The sequence below is a fragment of the Melanerpes formicivorus genome, unplaced genomic scaffold (assembly GCF_026170545.1).
Source record: "Melanerpes formicivorus ecotype bairdi unplaced genomic scaffold, bMelFor1.0.p_v2 SCAF_3, whole genome shotgun sequence".
Lineage (NCBI taxonomy): Eukaryota > Metazoa > Chordata > Aves > Piciformes > Picidae > Melanerpes > Melanerpes formicivorus.
The window spans coordinates 28580410-28597878 of NW_027142355.1; the positions used below are offsets into that span (position 1 = coordinate 28580410).

Sequence of the window (17469 nt, forward strand, 5' to 3'; positions counted from 1 at the left end):
GGACGATTTCCAACTTTCCAAGCTAGTTGTAATTTTTAAAAGTGACTTTTTTACTGATGCAATAATTCACTTTAGGCCATCATTAAAACATCTTCAGCTGTCGAAGCATTTGAGTGTGTACATAGTGTCAAAGGGGTTTATTGAAGGACATAGTCTCTGCAATCTTTCAACCCATCTGAACACACACCTCCTCCCAACAGTTCTACATTTTCATGCCTAGGAAAACTTTTCAATTAGTTAGTGTCCCACACATAAATCAGATTTTGATCTATCATTCAGTATTACTGCATATCTCAAGGATGAGTTAAAAATATGATATATTTGTTAATTTGAAATGTTGACTTGGTCCTGGAATGGTTTCCACAGAACCGCAGCCCCTTAAAAAACACATTTCTCAGCCATGCAACACTACTGCAGCTAGATGAATATTGGAAACTGGTGGAATTTATAAACTTTATGAGATGAATCCCAGAATAGGCTGCATACAAGCTGAAATGAGCTATTGCATCTGATGAACCTTAGCAGTGCTCACTTGAGCTTGAATATCAAGAAGACAGCCTACACAGAAAATGACATAGCTACCACCAAGTTGTAAGAGTGAGGAAGTTGCGCCTGCAGAGATGAGAAAGGCCATGGCCCATTTTCTCTGGCACAGTTGTGTGAGAAATGCACACAAACTTAACAGCCAGAGACTTGGTGTGGATGCACACAAGAGTTCTGCAAGGAGCTCCCATTACATATGGAGGAAGAGTATAGCTCATCTGGAAAAGGTGTGGTAAAGGCTTGCAAGAATCTTCTAAAAGTGCAAAGGCTTACTGTCCTCTTCTCAGTTACTGTGAATGGATTATCCAGGTATGTCCTAAAATTGCCAGGGGTTGTAGACACCCAGGCTGGTCTTGGAAATGGAACCTGAATTATTTTGTCATTGAGCTTTGAGCAGAAGAGTTTTTGGTATGGGTAGAAAATGTTTCTTTCCAGAAGCCAGTGGGGAAAAAAAAAAAAGTAAAAAAAGGACTGGACAAAATTCCTCAAAGAATTGTCAGAAAACGAGTCATAAAACTGAACTGAATCTGTGTGGCTACTCACTGAATGTCTTTGTGTGATATCAAATATTCCAGTCCTTGCACACCACTGCCTTTTCTTTTTAATTAATTTATTTATTTAGTTTAAGCTTGTGTAATTATTCTAGTTATGGTATTAACAATATTCCTGATATATTCCAATGTCAGCAAGATCACAATCAGCTCTGGGAAACTGTATTCTTTATGTATAGTTTCAACAGCACCGAGGCTGTTAGGTAACAGAGGCTGTCAGATAGGAGTCTGACTTAGTGCAGAGCACTTAAAAACCTGAGGCTAAGGAGAGGAAGATCACTGCTCTTTTAGTATCTTCTGTTCAATTGCTTAAGTGCATCATTTAATGCACATTCTTGGATGTTTTGCTGGATGAAAGCCTGAGCTGCCAAAATTATTGGTGAGCTTTTATCAACTGTGCTGTTGTCCTCAATCTGGTTGCATGATAAACAAGCACATTAGGATGAGTTTAAAATCTAGGCCAGTGCTCCTGGTGGTCATCCTGCCTCTGCTCTCTGGAGAATTTAGTATTTATGTACTTTCAGTTATAAGTCACTGGATAAGAACTTTTCTACTGAGAAGGGTGCCCCTCACCACCAGTATCTAGAACCATACTTTCATGTATGTTTGTTGTTTGGCCTGTTTGTTCATCGAAGTAGTTATACCAGGAGAGGGAGAGACCCCTCACATTCTTTACATCTCACAATGTTTAGCTTGGAATGATTTCCTCTTACTATGGAAGCTCTGCTACCATAACATGTTACACAATAGCCTGAGGGCTAGAAGAAGTAATCCAACACCTGAGAGACTCAAAATCAATTTTTGCCTGTCTGTGCCTTTGGACTCAATCCTGGGAAAGTGTATTTTGGGAAGTGCCCTATTCTGCTGATACACAGTAAGTGTATTTTGAAGTGTTGAAGGCAATCTCTTCCCTTCTTTTGGAATTCTTATGGGTCTTAGATGCAAGTAAGATGCAAAATTGCTCAAACAAGGTTGATTCTGGGCACAACAACAGTAAAACTGTAGGTTCTCTGGAGAAGTTACATGAAAGGGAGGTGCCTTCTGAGTTTGGACATGTTCCTGGCTGGGTGGCATCTGGGCAGGGATTACAGTTTGGAATTTAAATGCCTGACTCTCATCTTCATATTGTGGGAGGTGTGAGTATCTCTTACTAGTATTAGACCCTGTAGGTCTCAATCAAGATAGCTTTTAACTGTCTTGGCTGGAGAGGCAAATAGATTTAAAGCTTTAATTCCACCAGACCTTGCACAAATCAAGTTACTCTTTTATCAGCCCTTTTCAATATAAAATTCCTTGACAAATACTAAGCTGGACCATAAACACTGGCCCATGTCAACACTGTTCTGTACTATTCTGCCAGTATTAATACATTATTGATTATTCAAGGGTCTTCCAGACTGTGAGAACTAGTCTTATTAATGGGGCTTAAAGATTCACTCCTTGGGGTTTCTGCAGGACTTTCTGTCATGAAGTTTCATTGCCAAAGCATTTCATGGCCAGGCCTACCTTATAGTTCTAGCATTGTTATAGCTCTGAGAATGTAAAATAAAAAGCAAGTTGAGGTAGGGACATATGGTGAAAGGGCAGCTGTTGCTAAACTGAGACAGTAGGGAAAGCAAACTTTCCTCCAAGTTTGAAATAAAAATGTGGATCTCTACATTTTATTCCTTTTGGATGTCTAAAGCAGAATCTGATTCAGTGCCTTTTGAAGGGGTCCTGCTTTCTCCTGTTCGCAGCTGGAGGGAAAAGTCAAACAAAAGACAAAATCAAACATCCAGGACAGGTGACACACATGCACACCCCCGCAACGCGTGAAGAGAAGAATCTGCCCTACTACTTACGTGAAGCTCTATTTGCTTCCATAGGCCTGTCCAATTTCTGCCACAAATACCACATTTTATGTAGCAGAGGAAAAGAGCCAAGCCAAGCCAAACATTTTGCATTAATTAGTTCAGAGAGTCTTCCCTGGAGGATGACTCATAGCAGGAACCTATCTAAGCTTCTCTGAATTACCGCTACAGAAGACTTTTCATTTTATTGCAATAAACTTGGGAAGATTAGTGTCACCAGACTAAAGTTATGTTAATTAATTCAATGCTCAATTGTAAATTCTTGCATGAAGGAAGCACCTCAGGTTTTAATGCATAGCTTCCGGTTTGATACACTTGTGTGAAGTCTTACACAGCAATTTTCATCTTAAACTGCAATTTTCATGAGCATAGCCTAATAACATGCAACACTGTCAAAGTATTGATGCTTGACCTTGTTCAATTTGCAATTTTATTACCAAAAAAAACCCCAAACACATGTATTTTCCATGTATTTTTAAAAGAGAGTTAACACAGCATAACAGCAGGTGGGGGAACAATCCCACCCTGCAACAATAATGGCTCTATCATTCTTTGGCTTCCAGTAAATATGAGTGTGTGGTCTGAGGTCCCAGTGCCGCAGGGAGGTTCTGAATTTTCTATCCAGAGTATGCTGGAGTGAGGACTTTTTCACAGCTAGAAAAAGGCTCCTCATTTACTCATATGCCAAAGTTTCTGTTAAGTATTTATTCCAATTGATGGGGAAAACAAGTAGGGTGGGAAAAGACAAGATACAAATACAAAAGTGCTAGAGTCAGATTAGAAAGGTTTTAGCACACAGCTCTCATAAGGGGGCAGGTTAAATTTCCATCTGAATTTAAAGAAAAAAGTCCATAAACACAAATCCAATGTTAGTTATGTATATTGTTTACAATCTTCATGAAAAACAAGATGCTGAAATACTTTGCATGGCAGAAGTGAATCTCCAGCTTGTGGTTATAAATGTAAGGTCTGCATTAACACAAGGCAGGCTGGAATTAGAACATCTCACACTTTTTATTTATTTAACCTCATAGCTCTACCATGATGATAGAAAACTCACTCTCAAGAGCAACAGGATTTTCCCTGTTCCATAGAGGGGAAGAAAGTAGATACACCTGAATCAGGTGTTTTCCTGCATTTGTTGCACACAATGAGAATATGTTTGTGGACTCCACTTCTCGCCTAAATTCTGAATTGTAAATTGCTGTTAAGCAATCATTTGGGTTGGTTTGTCCACATTTCATATGAAATAGAGACAAACTTCAGGAACTCAACAAGGGTAAGTGTTGAGCCTGCACCTGAGGAATAATAACACCATGCACCAGTACAGGTTTGGGGTTGACCTGCTGAAGAATAGCTCCACAGAGAAGGACCTTGGAGTGCTGGTTGATAATAAGTTATCCATGGGACAGCAATGTGCCCTTGGTGGCCAAGAAGGCCAATAGCATACTTGGGTCCATTAAGAAGAGTGTGTCCAGCAGATCAAAGGAGGTTTTGCTCCTCCTTTACTTATCCCTAGTGGCCTAACATCTGTGTACAGTTCTGGGATCCCCAGTTCAAGAATGATAGGGAACTACTGAAGAGAGTTCAATTGAGGGCTACAAGGATGATTAGAGGAGTGGAACATCTCTCTTATGAGGAAAGACTGAGAGACCTGGGCTATTTAGTTTGGAGAAGGAAAAGCTGAGAGGGGATCTCATTGCTGTCTACAAATATCTGAAGGGTGGATTTCAGGAAGACAAAGCCAGTCTCTGTTCAGTGATACCCAGCAATAGGATGAGGGGCAATGGATGTAAACTCAATCACAGGAAATTCTATTTCAATGTGAAAAAAAGCTTTTTTACTGTGAGAGCACTGGAACCAGCTGCCCAGAGAAGTTGTGGAGTCTCCTTCTCTAGAGATCTTCAAAACCTGCCTGGACATGTTCCTGTGTGACCTGCCCTAGGTGGTCCTGCTTTGCAGGTGTGTTGGACTTAATGATCTCTGGAGGTTTCTTCCAACCCCTAACATTCTATGATTCTATGAACCTACTCCTGCATTGAATATCACAGTTCAGCACCAGTGCCTGTTCAGCTCCTGTTGTCCAACAGTGCTGTCAGCTATTGATGATACCATCTGTGGCAGAGCTTTGGAGTATCTATCAGAACTGTCAAATCAGTAAAACCCAGAGAAGATGTATCAGCCAGAGCTGCTTGAGGCAGATTCACACTTGAGTATCTAAAACTCTTTTTATATTCACACTTCCTTCCATTACTTCCATGGATGAGTATGTGTATTTGCCAAGCACATCTGTTCCAGGGGAAGATACTGCTACAAAATATAGAAGAAACTAACAGCTTTAATAACTTAATTACGAGCTTTTTTGCGTCTTCTAACAGCTAAGGCAACGGTGAAGAGAACTAATTAACAACAAGCCTAAATCAAAATATCAGCAAATCAAACATACTACTTGATTTTCTGTGGTAGCTAGAGCCAGATGACTTCAGTAAGCTACTTAAGAATGCACGTATCCAAGAGTGCATGACCTAAAATGATATATTTTTCTCTAAGGAATGGCCTCATTCTCAAAGGCTGAATCCAAACCTGAGCTCCCTCAAAGTTTAGATTTTTATAAGGCTCCTTTTAGACTAGTATGATAGATTTCCTTTTTTTTTCCCCCTTTAAGATAAATCCATCAAGGGAATATTTTTTTCTGTAGAAAACATCTTTGTAAAAATCCCTGGATGTTGTAAAAGAAAATAGCTCCCCGATGAATTCAAGCCTAACCTGATCAATTTTTATTTTCCAAAGAGATATTTACACTTTTAACATAAGAAAGGTATCTCAAATACTCAAATAGCACATCTGAACAGCAAGCTATTTTTTTTCTTTTCAGAAAAAACAACTCCCAAGAAGCTTCCATGGACACTAATCATTAAATCCAGTTTTGATAAGCCATATGAATCCATCTCTAAATGGCACAAAGGGTAAAAATATTTTTAGCATATGAAGATGTTCTCAATGTACAACGAACGAATGTGCTGGAATGAGTCCAGAGAAGAGCAACAAAGTTGGTGAGGGGTTTGGAACACAAGCCCTGTGAGGAGAGGCTGAGGGAGCTGGGGTTGCTCAGCCTGGAGAAGAGGAGGTTCAGGGATGACCTTATCACTCTCTACAACTACCTGAAGGGAGGTTGTAGACAGGCGGATGATGGTCTCTTCTCCCAGGCACCCAGTACCAGAACAAGAGGACACAGTCTCAGGCTGTGCCAGGGGAGGTTCAGGTTGGATGTTAGGAAGAAGTTCTATACAGAAAGAGTGATTGCGCTATGGAATGGGTTGCCCGGGGAGGTGGTGGAGTCGCCGTCATTGAAGGTGTTCAGAAGGAGACTTGATGGGGTGCTTGGTGCCATGGGTTAGCTGTTTAGGTGGGTTGGATTGGTTGATGGGTTGGACACGATGATCTTGAAGGTCACTTCCAACCTGGTTTGGTTTATTCTAATTCTAATAAAAGAATATACAGTGTCAGCTAGCTTCTGTAGGCCAATAAGCAAGAAAAGGAAAATTTGGCAGCTCATCTGCAAATAAAGCATGTGCCTGTAAAAAGAATTAAGTGTTTTTTTTCTGAAGGTAGCCAAAATTCTGCATTGAGAGACATGCTTCAGAGGGAGCAATCATTCTGTATGGGCTTAATTATGCACTGAGATACATATTTTTCCACTATAAATAAATTAAATGCTGTTTGTAGTAGCGGAGCCATATTGATGCTCATCCATTTCTTTCCCCTCTCCCATATTCTGGAAGATCTGCATAGTGTTCTAATGCAGTTTGTCATTTTTAAGAGCTTTTTAAAAAGTTGAAGACCTCCAAAAAATTGCAGTTGAAAATAGGAAAAAGTTGAGGTTTTGCCATTTTATCATGCATCTTTTGCTTGATAAGAAATCTGTGATATATTATTTTAAATAACAATTTGTTAAATAATATAAACATGTTACAATTGCAACTTAACCATCTGTATTTAAAGAAAACAGCAGCATAAGCCCAACAGAAGGCTAATGTAATTTTAATGTACCTCTGCATACTTTTCGTTATTCTGGTTTACAAAGCCATATCAGGTGCAGAAGGAAGAAGGGCTTTTCAGCAGTTAGGCTTTGAAGTAGCAAATAAGCAAGTCAGTAGGTGAGGAGAATTAGAAAAGGATACAAATTAAACTCATTTGGCTTCTATAAGGGCTTGCTGCCTAGCTAAAGTGCCAGCATAGTGTCTCTTGTTTTAAATATCACAATAGTCACACAGATAATATACAGAAATGGGCAGGTTTGCATTTACTACACCCTATATTTAATAAAAACCATTTCTCATAAACTGATATGTCCAACTCTTTTGCATAGTCCTGCATGAAAACTCTTAGAATCTTTGCTTTTATATGCAACCATATATAACAAATACATTAAAATTGCACAGCAACGCTTAAAAAAAAAAATCTACATAACTTAGAAACTGAAATTTTGGTTGTCTGAAGCAATTTTTGCATTGTCTTACTGCCTAGTAAGCTGGTTAGAGTTCAGCTACTATGAAAATAATGCTTCAAAGAAAATGATCACGTGCCATTTACAAAGGAACAAAATATACAGCAAAGTTAGCCTCTCATTAAATAAAATATACAGATTAGCTGATATTCCAAATCATTAGCTAACACCTTATTTTAAGGGAAAAATCTTCCAGGGAGCTTTTCCTCCCCAGCCTAGGAGAATTACACAACAGTTCCCAGTATGCTTGTGCAATGAGTCACGTTCATTTTAGCTGCTGATAATAGAGGGCTGAGTTGATCATTCTGCACAGTGAGGGCCAAAAATGATCCTTGGTGGATTTGCAGTAAAGTCAATGTGGAGGTCAGTTTCACCTAAAGTATCACAGTCTATTTAAATATTTATAGTAATAATGCCAATCATTATCACTGTGGTGACTGTTACACCTCCATGAGAATTCTCCTGTGACCTTTCAATTGACGTACCATTAAAATAAAGTGTTGCCAACATACTCTGCATTCACTCTTTTGTTAAAATACTGAGCTATGAAAACTGCCTACTTTTTCTTCAGCTGATCTCCCTGAAAATAAATGTGTTTTAGGAAAAAGGAAAAAAAAAAGCATGTTCCCACTTAAACCAGCCATTGAAATGTAACAGTTTGGAATGAATGCTAAGTGCTTGTATGTTAGGTTAGCGAAGAGGTATCACACTAGCTACAATTACAGCTGTGTTGCATCCCTGATGTTTACACTTGGTCCAGGCGAATGTTAATCATGGCAAAGCATCGGCCCAGGCTCTGAAAGAATGGTGTGATGAAAACATCTGTCAGGCTCTTCCATACAGTTTGGACCGAAGGTAAGACCATGAGACAGGTTTTCACAAAAGGCACAACAATCCTGTAAAAGAGAAAATGGAAGATTTGAAGATTGCTTCTGCTGTAGCATGGGGAAATCAGGATAACCAAACAGAAGTGTGAGTGATTTTGTAACTCTAGATCTCTAAACAAGTTGATTGCACACTCTTTCACTCATTCTCCATCAGTTTCGTTTGCTCAGTGTCTCACACCTGCCCACACAGAACCACCATGCTGTGTGTGGTCCTCTGGCCAGGATTGTTTGTATACAACACAGGAGACAGGAGATACTAGCTTTATTTTCATTATGTCTTTGCTTATTCCTAATTGGCAATGCTGAGCTAAGTTTTGCACATGCCTTTTACAGGGGTAAGCTTCTGTTCTCTCCCTGCTGCTGGAGGGCTGGTGCGTGTGATATTCTGCAACCTTGATGCTGCTCCACTGTGACCGAGGAGCAAAGTCTTTTGCTAAGGATTCATCTATGCTGTGGACATATCTGAATGTGGATCTTTGCAGCTTAACAGAAATGCCACATTCCCCACTTGGATCAGCTGGGAACAGTATTTCATGATGTTCTTGCTCTGCTGTCTCTTGGGGTATAAATGCACAAGGACACATGAACATCACCAGTCTCATCTCAATCCTACCAATCTAACATGGCTGTTAGCAGTTGCTACAATAAAACAGAAACAATAACACAATGTCTGGTTATACCAGATTACTACAGTACAGAGACATGCTGAACCACGTAAAACTGGGATATTGCTGGTCCTGTAAAGTTTATTATTTGTGAGCGAGAAACTAATGTAGAAGGAGGTCAAAACTCCTGGTCAGGTATAGTATCTTTTTACTCACTCAGAGTGCATACTTGAAAGTATTGTGCATTCCTGTTGTGAGCATCTGGGGATGCTCTCCATATATTTCAACTCCAAAGCAATGTCATTAGTGGTGGCTTAAAACAAGAGTACATACTAACAACAGACGTGAGCCAGAAATGCACGTACGGGCAGCTCAGGAGGGCAGTGGTTACATGACAACTAACCTCATTCTTTTAAATTATTCTTCTTTCTTAATCATTTACTGGCAGAAACCCCTGGTCATTTCTCATAAGCTGGATTCTCTTACGTAAATAATTTATGTAGTACTGAGGTGGTTTTGGAGGAAGGTTTTAGGAAAAAAATCTGTTGCACATATAACATCTCTGTTCCAGTTTGCTGTTGCACTCAGAATTTAAGATCCCATTCTTTTATCCACATAATTCTACTGCAGAACCTTATTGATTTTGATTTGAATTGCAGGAAAATATTTACTTTACTATTTCATCATAGGTCTAAAAAAGAAAAGAAAGAAAAAAGGAAAGATTGTGTATTTCCAATGAGTGTTGCTCAGAATAACAAAATAGTAAAAAAAACCCAAAACCTTGGCACAGTTAAAAAAAGTTAAAGCTTAAAAATGTTAAGAGTGGAATTCTTTTCAGTATTTATCTATTTATTATCAGCTTTTATCATACAATGCAAACCATCTACTAGTATGTGTATGCCGCACTCTATGCTAACCCGGATGGATTCAAACAAGAATAGCTTTTCTAAAACCTTCTCTTCTTTTGTCTCTGCTGAAACAGCTGGTGATATACACACCATATGCAACTGTGAGCGTTAGTGGAATAATGTGTCTCTAGTTTTTAACTGAACCCTATAAACCTTGTTTTTTATAACCACCTAGAGTATCACTGCATACAGAATAGATAATTTCTACAGAATAAAATCGGAGCTCCACCTGTTAAAATGCAGCTGATAAATATCAGTAATGCAAAGGAAAACAAACAAAAGTATTTCTCCAAGCAATACAGGGAAAACACCAGAAATGGCTACTCAGCTCGTGTTGACTTCACCCCTTTTCCATTTCAGTTAGTTTATAAAGGCTAAAGGCTATGTCACTGCTCCTTTGCTGCTGTCTAAAATTAATGTGGCTTGCTTATCTATCTATCTATCTATCTATCTATCTATCTATCTATCTATCTATCTATCTATTTGTTTAGAAGAATAGAATAGAGTAGAGTAGAGTAGAGTAGAGTAGAGTAGAGTAGAGTAGAGTAGAATAGAATAGAATAGAATAGAATAGAATAGAATAGAATAGAATAGAATAGAATAGACCAGGTTGGAAGAGACCTTCAAGATCATCGCATCCAACCCATCAACCAATCCAATCCACCCAAACAACTAAACCATGGCACCAAGCACCCCATCAAGTCTCCTCCTGAACACCTCCAGTGATGGTGACTCCACCACCTCCCCAGGCAGCCCATTCCAATGGGCAATCATTCTCTCTGTATAGAACTTCTTCCTAACATCCAACCTAAACCTCCCCTGGCGCAGCCTGAGACTATGTCCTCTTGTTCTGGTACTGGCTGCCTGGGAGAAGAGACCAACACCCACCTGTGTACAACCTCCCTTCAGGTAGTTGTAGAGAGCAATAAGGTCACCCCTGAGTCTCCTCCTCTCCAGGCTAAGCAGCCCCAGCTCCCTCAGTTTCTCCTCATAGGGCTTGTGTTCCAAACCCCTCACCAACTTCCTTGCCCTTCTCTGGACACACTCCAGCAAGGCAACATCCTTCCTAAACTGAGGGGAGAACTGGACACAGTATTTGAGGTGTGGCCTAACCAGTGCAGTGTACAGGGGTAGAATGACCTCCCTGCTCCTGTTGGCCACACTGTTCTTGATGCAGGCCAGGATGCCATTGGCCCTCTTGGCTGCCTGGGCACACTGCAGGCTCATGTTTATTTAAATCTAAGTGAATTTGAGAAGCAGAAAACATAGAATCATATAATTGTTTGGATTGGAAAAGACCCCCAAGATCATCGAGTCCTAGTGTGACCAGAAGGAGTAGGGAAGTGAGCATGCTCCTGTATTCAGCACCGGTGAGGCTGCAACTGGAATGCTGTGTTCAGTTTTGGGCCACTCACTACAAGAAGGACATTGAGTTGCTGGAGCATGTCCAGAGAAGGGTAGTGAAGCTGATGAAAGGCCTGGAGAGCAGGTTCTCTGAGGAGCAGTTGAGGGAACTGGGGTTGTTTAGTCTGGAGAAAAGTAGGCTGAGGGGAGACCTTAACTACTATAAAGGAGTTTGTAGTGATGTGGGCGTTGGTCTCTTCTCCCTACCATTAAGTAATAGAACAAGAGGAAATGGCCTGAAAATTCACCATGGGAGGTTTAGATTGGATATTACAAACAATTTCTTTACTGAAAGGATGGTCAGGCATTAGAATAGATTGCCCACAGAGGTGGTGGAATCAGTGTCCCTGGAGGTGTTAAAAAAATATGTAGACATGACACTTCAGGACATGGTTTAATGGCCATGGTGGTGTTTGGCTGAAAATTTGACCTTTACATTGGACCTTCTATTGACAGGACCACACAAAATACAACTAAACAAATACCACACTATGCAGAGATTTCACAGAAAGATGTAGTGAATCACCAGGCTGTCATTAGGGAAGGCTGGAAAAGCAGTGATCAGACTACTTGCAACTGCTGAAGAGGTTATTCACACCATACCAGAACCCAACCTCTTTCAATATTGTTAAATACAGTAAATATAAGAATGTTTTGGTAATGTTTGATAATCTTTTAGCACTTGCTATTGCATTTTCTGGTAAATGCATGCCAAAACTTATGCAGGCTAACTCTATGTATTAAAACAAATGTCAGCCTACTTAGACCATTGCTCAAATACCTTTCTTCAGAGAATAAAATCATTTAGACCTGAGAGAGCAGTATATTTTCTAAAAAGTGTGAGTGTGTCTATATTTGTATCTACATGTATATGTGTATACATCCTGTTCTGCACAGGGTATGTTCTCTTACCTCTGATGATTTCCAAATTATCAGAATGTGATGTGCCTTCAGTGGAGTGACCAGGCACACTTGAAAAAATAAATAATCAAGTGCTACTAGGAGCTGTGTATTTGGTTTTGTGACATGTGAATAAGTACTTCTATCTTTTACTCCCAGTGCTGTGGGTTCACCCCAGTTTGCACTTTTATTCACAGAGACAGCAACTGCTTACTTGAGAAATGTCTAGCAGTGGATGTGAAGTTGGCATATCCCAAGGATATCAACACTTTCTGTAATATTTGTACCAGTAGTATTATGACATGGCACATAGGAAGAAAATCAAAACTCTGTTGAATTTGGCATCTGAGGTGAAGCATAGCTGAAGTATTTCAACTGCCTATATGACCTCTCATTGTTACGTATGTGTGTGTATATATATATATGTATAAAATAGAATAGCTATCCCTTCAATAAGTAAAAAGAATCATCTCTCTGGGAACTGTGGAGCTCAAAAGAACAAATGATAATTTTTTCCCCATCCTATTCTATTTTCTCTTCTTTCTGTTCAAGGCTGGACATCTACAAAATTACACACAGCAACCTTTCTTGCTTTAACTCACATTACTTCTTTTCTGCTAAAGAATGTTCTCTTGAGGGAACACTGTCAAGAACCAGACACCTCTTGGAAATGGCAGACCGCAGTTTAATTCCCACTGATAAGGGTACTTTCAGTTCAAAGCAGCTCGACTTTTCAGGGTTGGGAACCATGGCTGGAGTAGTCATTCACTATTAATCTAGATTCCCACTTCAAAATGAAGAATCACATCTTCTGCTGTAAAGTGTTTTCAAAATGGAACCTCAGAAATACCTTAATGCTACTTCTTAAATGCTATGCCATCCAGTGGTTAAATTACCTAATTCAAAGTACAGACATGTACTACACCATTGTTTCACATTAAAAGTCTTGCATGGCTGTACGATACAAGCAAGTATTGTGAACAGATGGATAAATATTGCCTAGCAGTTGCAGAGCTTATTGGTGAGTTCTGTTAACCCTCAGGATACTTAAGAGTGAGGCAAGAGAGAACCCTCAAAGCCTTCCAGGACCCACACATAATGTATGAAATGCATTAAACCCAAACATCATATATCCCTGGAACTGGGTAGGGCGCAAAGCATAAAACTAAAAAGAAAGCAAGAAAACATCCACCTACTTCCTCTTCAGAAGCCAACTGATACATACTGGACATGAAAGAAGAGGCATTAAGGTAACGCCATATCATCTGGTGAGTCTTCATGGCCTTGCTGTAATTTATTTTGATTTTGGACAGCCAGTAGAGAGATGGTTTTGTGGATGAGTATGAGAGCAGTAAGTTACATAACTGGAGTTGTGGAGAAAGAGGTAAGAGTATATCCATATCTACTCTGCTTACATCTTACCACTGTGAATGAAGATCAAGCCAAGAAGAGCTCTAAGCACCTGCTGCTCCAGCTGACAATAGGAGCACAAAGCTGGCCGAATCCTTGTGATTTAGAACACATCTCAGATTCAAGACTCATGTTATGGATTCTCAAATGAAGCACTGATTATTAGTATAAATATGTAACATACCAGAACAGGATTCAGGCAAGACTACAACAAGGCATATATGAAATTCAAGCATTAATTTCCAAAACGTGGCAAACACACGGCTTGGTACAAGAATCAGTCCCTAATCTAGAATAAATATCATTATTTGGCATGTGCTGCTTGGAAAACTATGCTCACGTTCATTGGGAAATCATTCATATTCAAAACATCAATAATTTTAATAGTCCCAATCTAATGCTTTGTTTAAAAAGCTTGGTAATATTCACAGAAAGATGTTAAAATCCAGTCTGACAAATTCTGCCATGTATAGGTCATAAAATGATGAGAATGACAGTCATTACTAAAGGAGAAGAAATATAGATAAATAGCTTTCCTTAAAGTGGCTTGTATGTAGGTCACCAACCTGTTAGCTGGCACAGTTTTAGCCTATCAGTATCTTTTACCAGGTAGTGTAAAACTAGATTCTGGCTCAAGCAGCCAGTTTGAGAACAAGAACAGAATATATTCCATCTCTAGAGTTAAAAATGAAAATTGAAGTGCATTATCACGTACTTCTTACTCAGCTTTTTTTTTTGCTGTTCATGAAGTCTCACACATGTGCGTCCTTCTTTATCAATCTTTTTGCTGATGAAAAACATTTGCTATCAGGTATGAGGGGTGAAACTCATGAGGTCTTCTTACTGCATGGGAAATGCTGAGCCAGTCTTCTGTGGATTTTTAGCATGCTGACAGAACTGTGACAACATGTGTGACAATCAACAGCTTTGTGCCTGAGCACTTCCAAAAGTTGTTGAAAAACCCTCAAATCTAGCCTAAAGAAATGCTCCTCTATAACAAACCAAAGGCATCATCTCACTGACTTGGATGTATGGACTCCTGCATGTAAGAGGGGTTTCCCCCCAGCATTTCAACAGCTGAAGAGAGAGTTATAATGGAATTCCCTTCCACTTACCCAGTAACAAGGAGTTACTGTTTTCACCAGACCAAACAGAGCTACAGGGGAGCAAGCACCATGTGTCTAGGGTCCCTGTACCTGCACTGCTCCTGCACTACCCTCTCAAACACAGAAACTTTGAAATCCTTACTCCTAAGAAGTCTGGAACATGGCATGCTGCATCTTAGTCTCAGTGTTGTTCCACCTTTGTATTGGAACAAATCCAGCTTGTGGTTGTGGGAAGATGAGACAGTGCAGGCTTTGGATGGTAACACTGGATGGGGCCCAAAGGGGAACAGGTAATGCTACTGAATTATGCAGTTCTTTTGCATCTATGTCAGGTGCAAGGAAAATGAAAATGAAAGATCACTTCAGTACTGATAATGAACATAGGGAAAGATAAACAGTTGTTTTGGAAACAATGTGTTCACAAAATCAAGGGAAAATTTTTAAATCAAGTGCCATATTCAGACAGTCCTATTTCAGATGTACAGAGAACCCACAGTTCCTGAGAGAGTCACTAGGGATAACTTGCATAAATAGAAACTGACCTCTGAGCCCTTCCTTCAGTTAAACTCACATGTTTGTATCTGAAGCACAAAAGCTTATTACAGGCTTAATAAATTTGATATTAATTCTTCCATAGATGTCCCACTACTGGAAATCCATATGCTCACCATACCCTTTGGAGTCACGTGATACACTACAGCACAATGACAGACCTAAAAGTCTGGACACATTAACGTTTATAGTAATCTGAAAACCAGAAGTAGCAGGTGGCCAGCTCTAAACTACATTGTAACTCCTGTGAATATTATGCAAACTCTCTGCTCCAAAATTTGAATTAGATAGTTTTCAAATATCATCAACCTAAACTTCCTGTCCACTTCCAAAAACTAAAATCTGCACCCATGACATTGCAACTACATGTTCACATAACCAACATATTCCTATTTGTTTCCCAGTTTCTGGATTATATTTTATTTTCATTAACAGCTTCTTCATGATTCCAGTGCTATCCAAGTCAAATAAGACTTTGCCCAAAACCCACATACATGGAAAATCCTGGTTTGCAGGGATGGCATTGATAATCTGTAGTCATCCCTTCCTCTGCAGTCTGCTGGATTCTCTCTTTTTTCCTCAACCTCATTCTTTTCCCTGCCTTTCTTCCCTCTCCAAAATAATTGTCTTTCTGGTCGTGAGGTACTCTTCCTATTTTGCCAGTACACCAGGTTTACTGTGGCTTGGAAGGCTACCATATTTGCCTAGGAACCTGAGCCATGGACATCAGCAATTTTCCTCAGCTCACCAGGTTGTGGTTTGTTTTGTTGTTTGGGGGTTTTTTTTTGGTTGTTGTTCCATTTTGTTTTGGGTTGGGTTGTTTGTTTGTTTTTTGCTTAGATGGAAGTGCTTTGGGGCACTGCACTAGAGATGGCCATGTACCAGATGCAAGGAGGTGACAGCATATTTTATGGTAGTTGCAAAGAAAGAGCAAACTGGGCCCCCAGAAGCTTTCTTTGGTCTGTGAGGAGAAAAACGAAAGAGGTGACAGTACTGTGAAGGTGCCAGATGTGAGTAATACTTCTGGAGAGGCATTTCATTTCAAATACAAGTTTTATCAACTTAACAACATGGTTTTTTAAAAACATCAACATACAACAAGTTATCATTATTACTCCAGAAGCCAGCTGAAGCTTGAATGCATTGCAGTAGGTGCCACATAAATAGCAGAACAAGCTCTGTGCCCACAGAGCTTACACAGACCATTGGTAAAAGCAAGGCAGGAAACTGAATTACAGAGAAAACATTGTTTTCATTTATGTCCCTTTAAAAATACAACAATTAATAGAAGTTACAGACATTGTTTACTGGTTAGGCAGTAATGCTGTAAGAGGTGAGTTCTGCTGAGCTGTCTGCAGAGCCCACGCACCGATGAGCAACAAAATGCACTTACCAGATGTGCAGGCAGCTAAGCACGGCGAAGACGATCCCCACGACCATGGCCAGCGGTATGGCAAGGACCAGAGTCAGGACCTTATAGATCAGGTACTTGCTGAGCTCAAAGAGGGCGTGGCTGCAGATCCAGACTTTGTCGAAGGAGTGGGTTAGCTCGGGCTCCGCGATCACATCCTCGAATCCCAGCTGGAAGAAGATGCAGCTGCGCCGTAACGCAAAGCTGGGACGAGGGGAGACCGCTGGCGACCCCCCACCCGCCGCCCTGGCAGAGGCCCCAGCCCCCAGCCCCCCGGCCCCAGCGCCAGCCCCGCCCGTCCCGCGGCCCGGCGCAGTTCCCCGCCAGGCCGGGAATCCCTGGCTCTCACCTGCAGGTGGGCGTTCATCCCGCGGGGGTCGCGGTCCAGCTCATCCTCCCTAAACTTCTCTGCCTCCGGCAGCGCGGGGCCACCGCTTCGCGGGAAGTTGTCGTCGTCCATGAGGATACGGGTGTCCGCCTTCTCCGTCTCCAGCCCCATGGCGCTGCTCCACGGCTCCCAGTCCTGCCCTGCCCTGCCCTGCCCTGCCCCGTCCGCTACCGCGGCATCCGCGGTCCCGCTGGGCTGGGGCGGAGCACGGCTGCCCGGACACGCCCCACGGGCCGCGCCACCGACGAGAATCGGAGCGACAGGGAGCTTCCCGGACCGGGCACCGGGGTGGGCGCCGCAATATAGTAAGAGTTCCGCCGCCCGAAGGGCTCGCCAGCAGCCCATGCAACCCCTCGACTTGGCGACCGCTTGATGGGTCGGAACTACCAGCAGGACTGCCCACTCCAGCTATCCGGGGCTGCCGGCCGCATTTGTTTTCTCCCTTCA

General features: G+C 41.0%; 1 protein-coding gene across 1 annotated transcript; it reads right to left on the bottom strand.

Moving 5' to 3' along the window:
* Window positions 1-3357: 3357 nt before the first annotated feature.
* On the bottom strand, window positions 3358-17201 carry CAV2 (caveolin 2). Its single transcript, XM_068169867.1, has 3 exons — window positions 16984-17201; window positions 16617-16804; window positions 3358-8347 (listed from the first exon to the last, which is right to left on the bottom strand). Exons 1-3 carry the CDS (start codon window positions 17131-17133, stop codon window positions 8197-8199), a joined length of 489 nt encoding a protein of 162 aa, XP_068025968.1. The 5' UTR covers window positions 17134-17201; the 3' UTR covers window positions 3358-8196.
* Window positions 17202-17469: the final 268 nt, after the last annotated feature.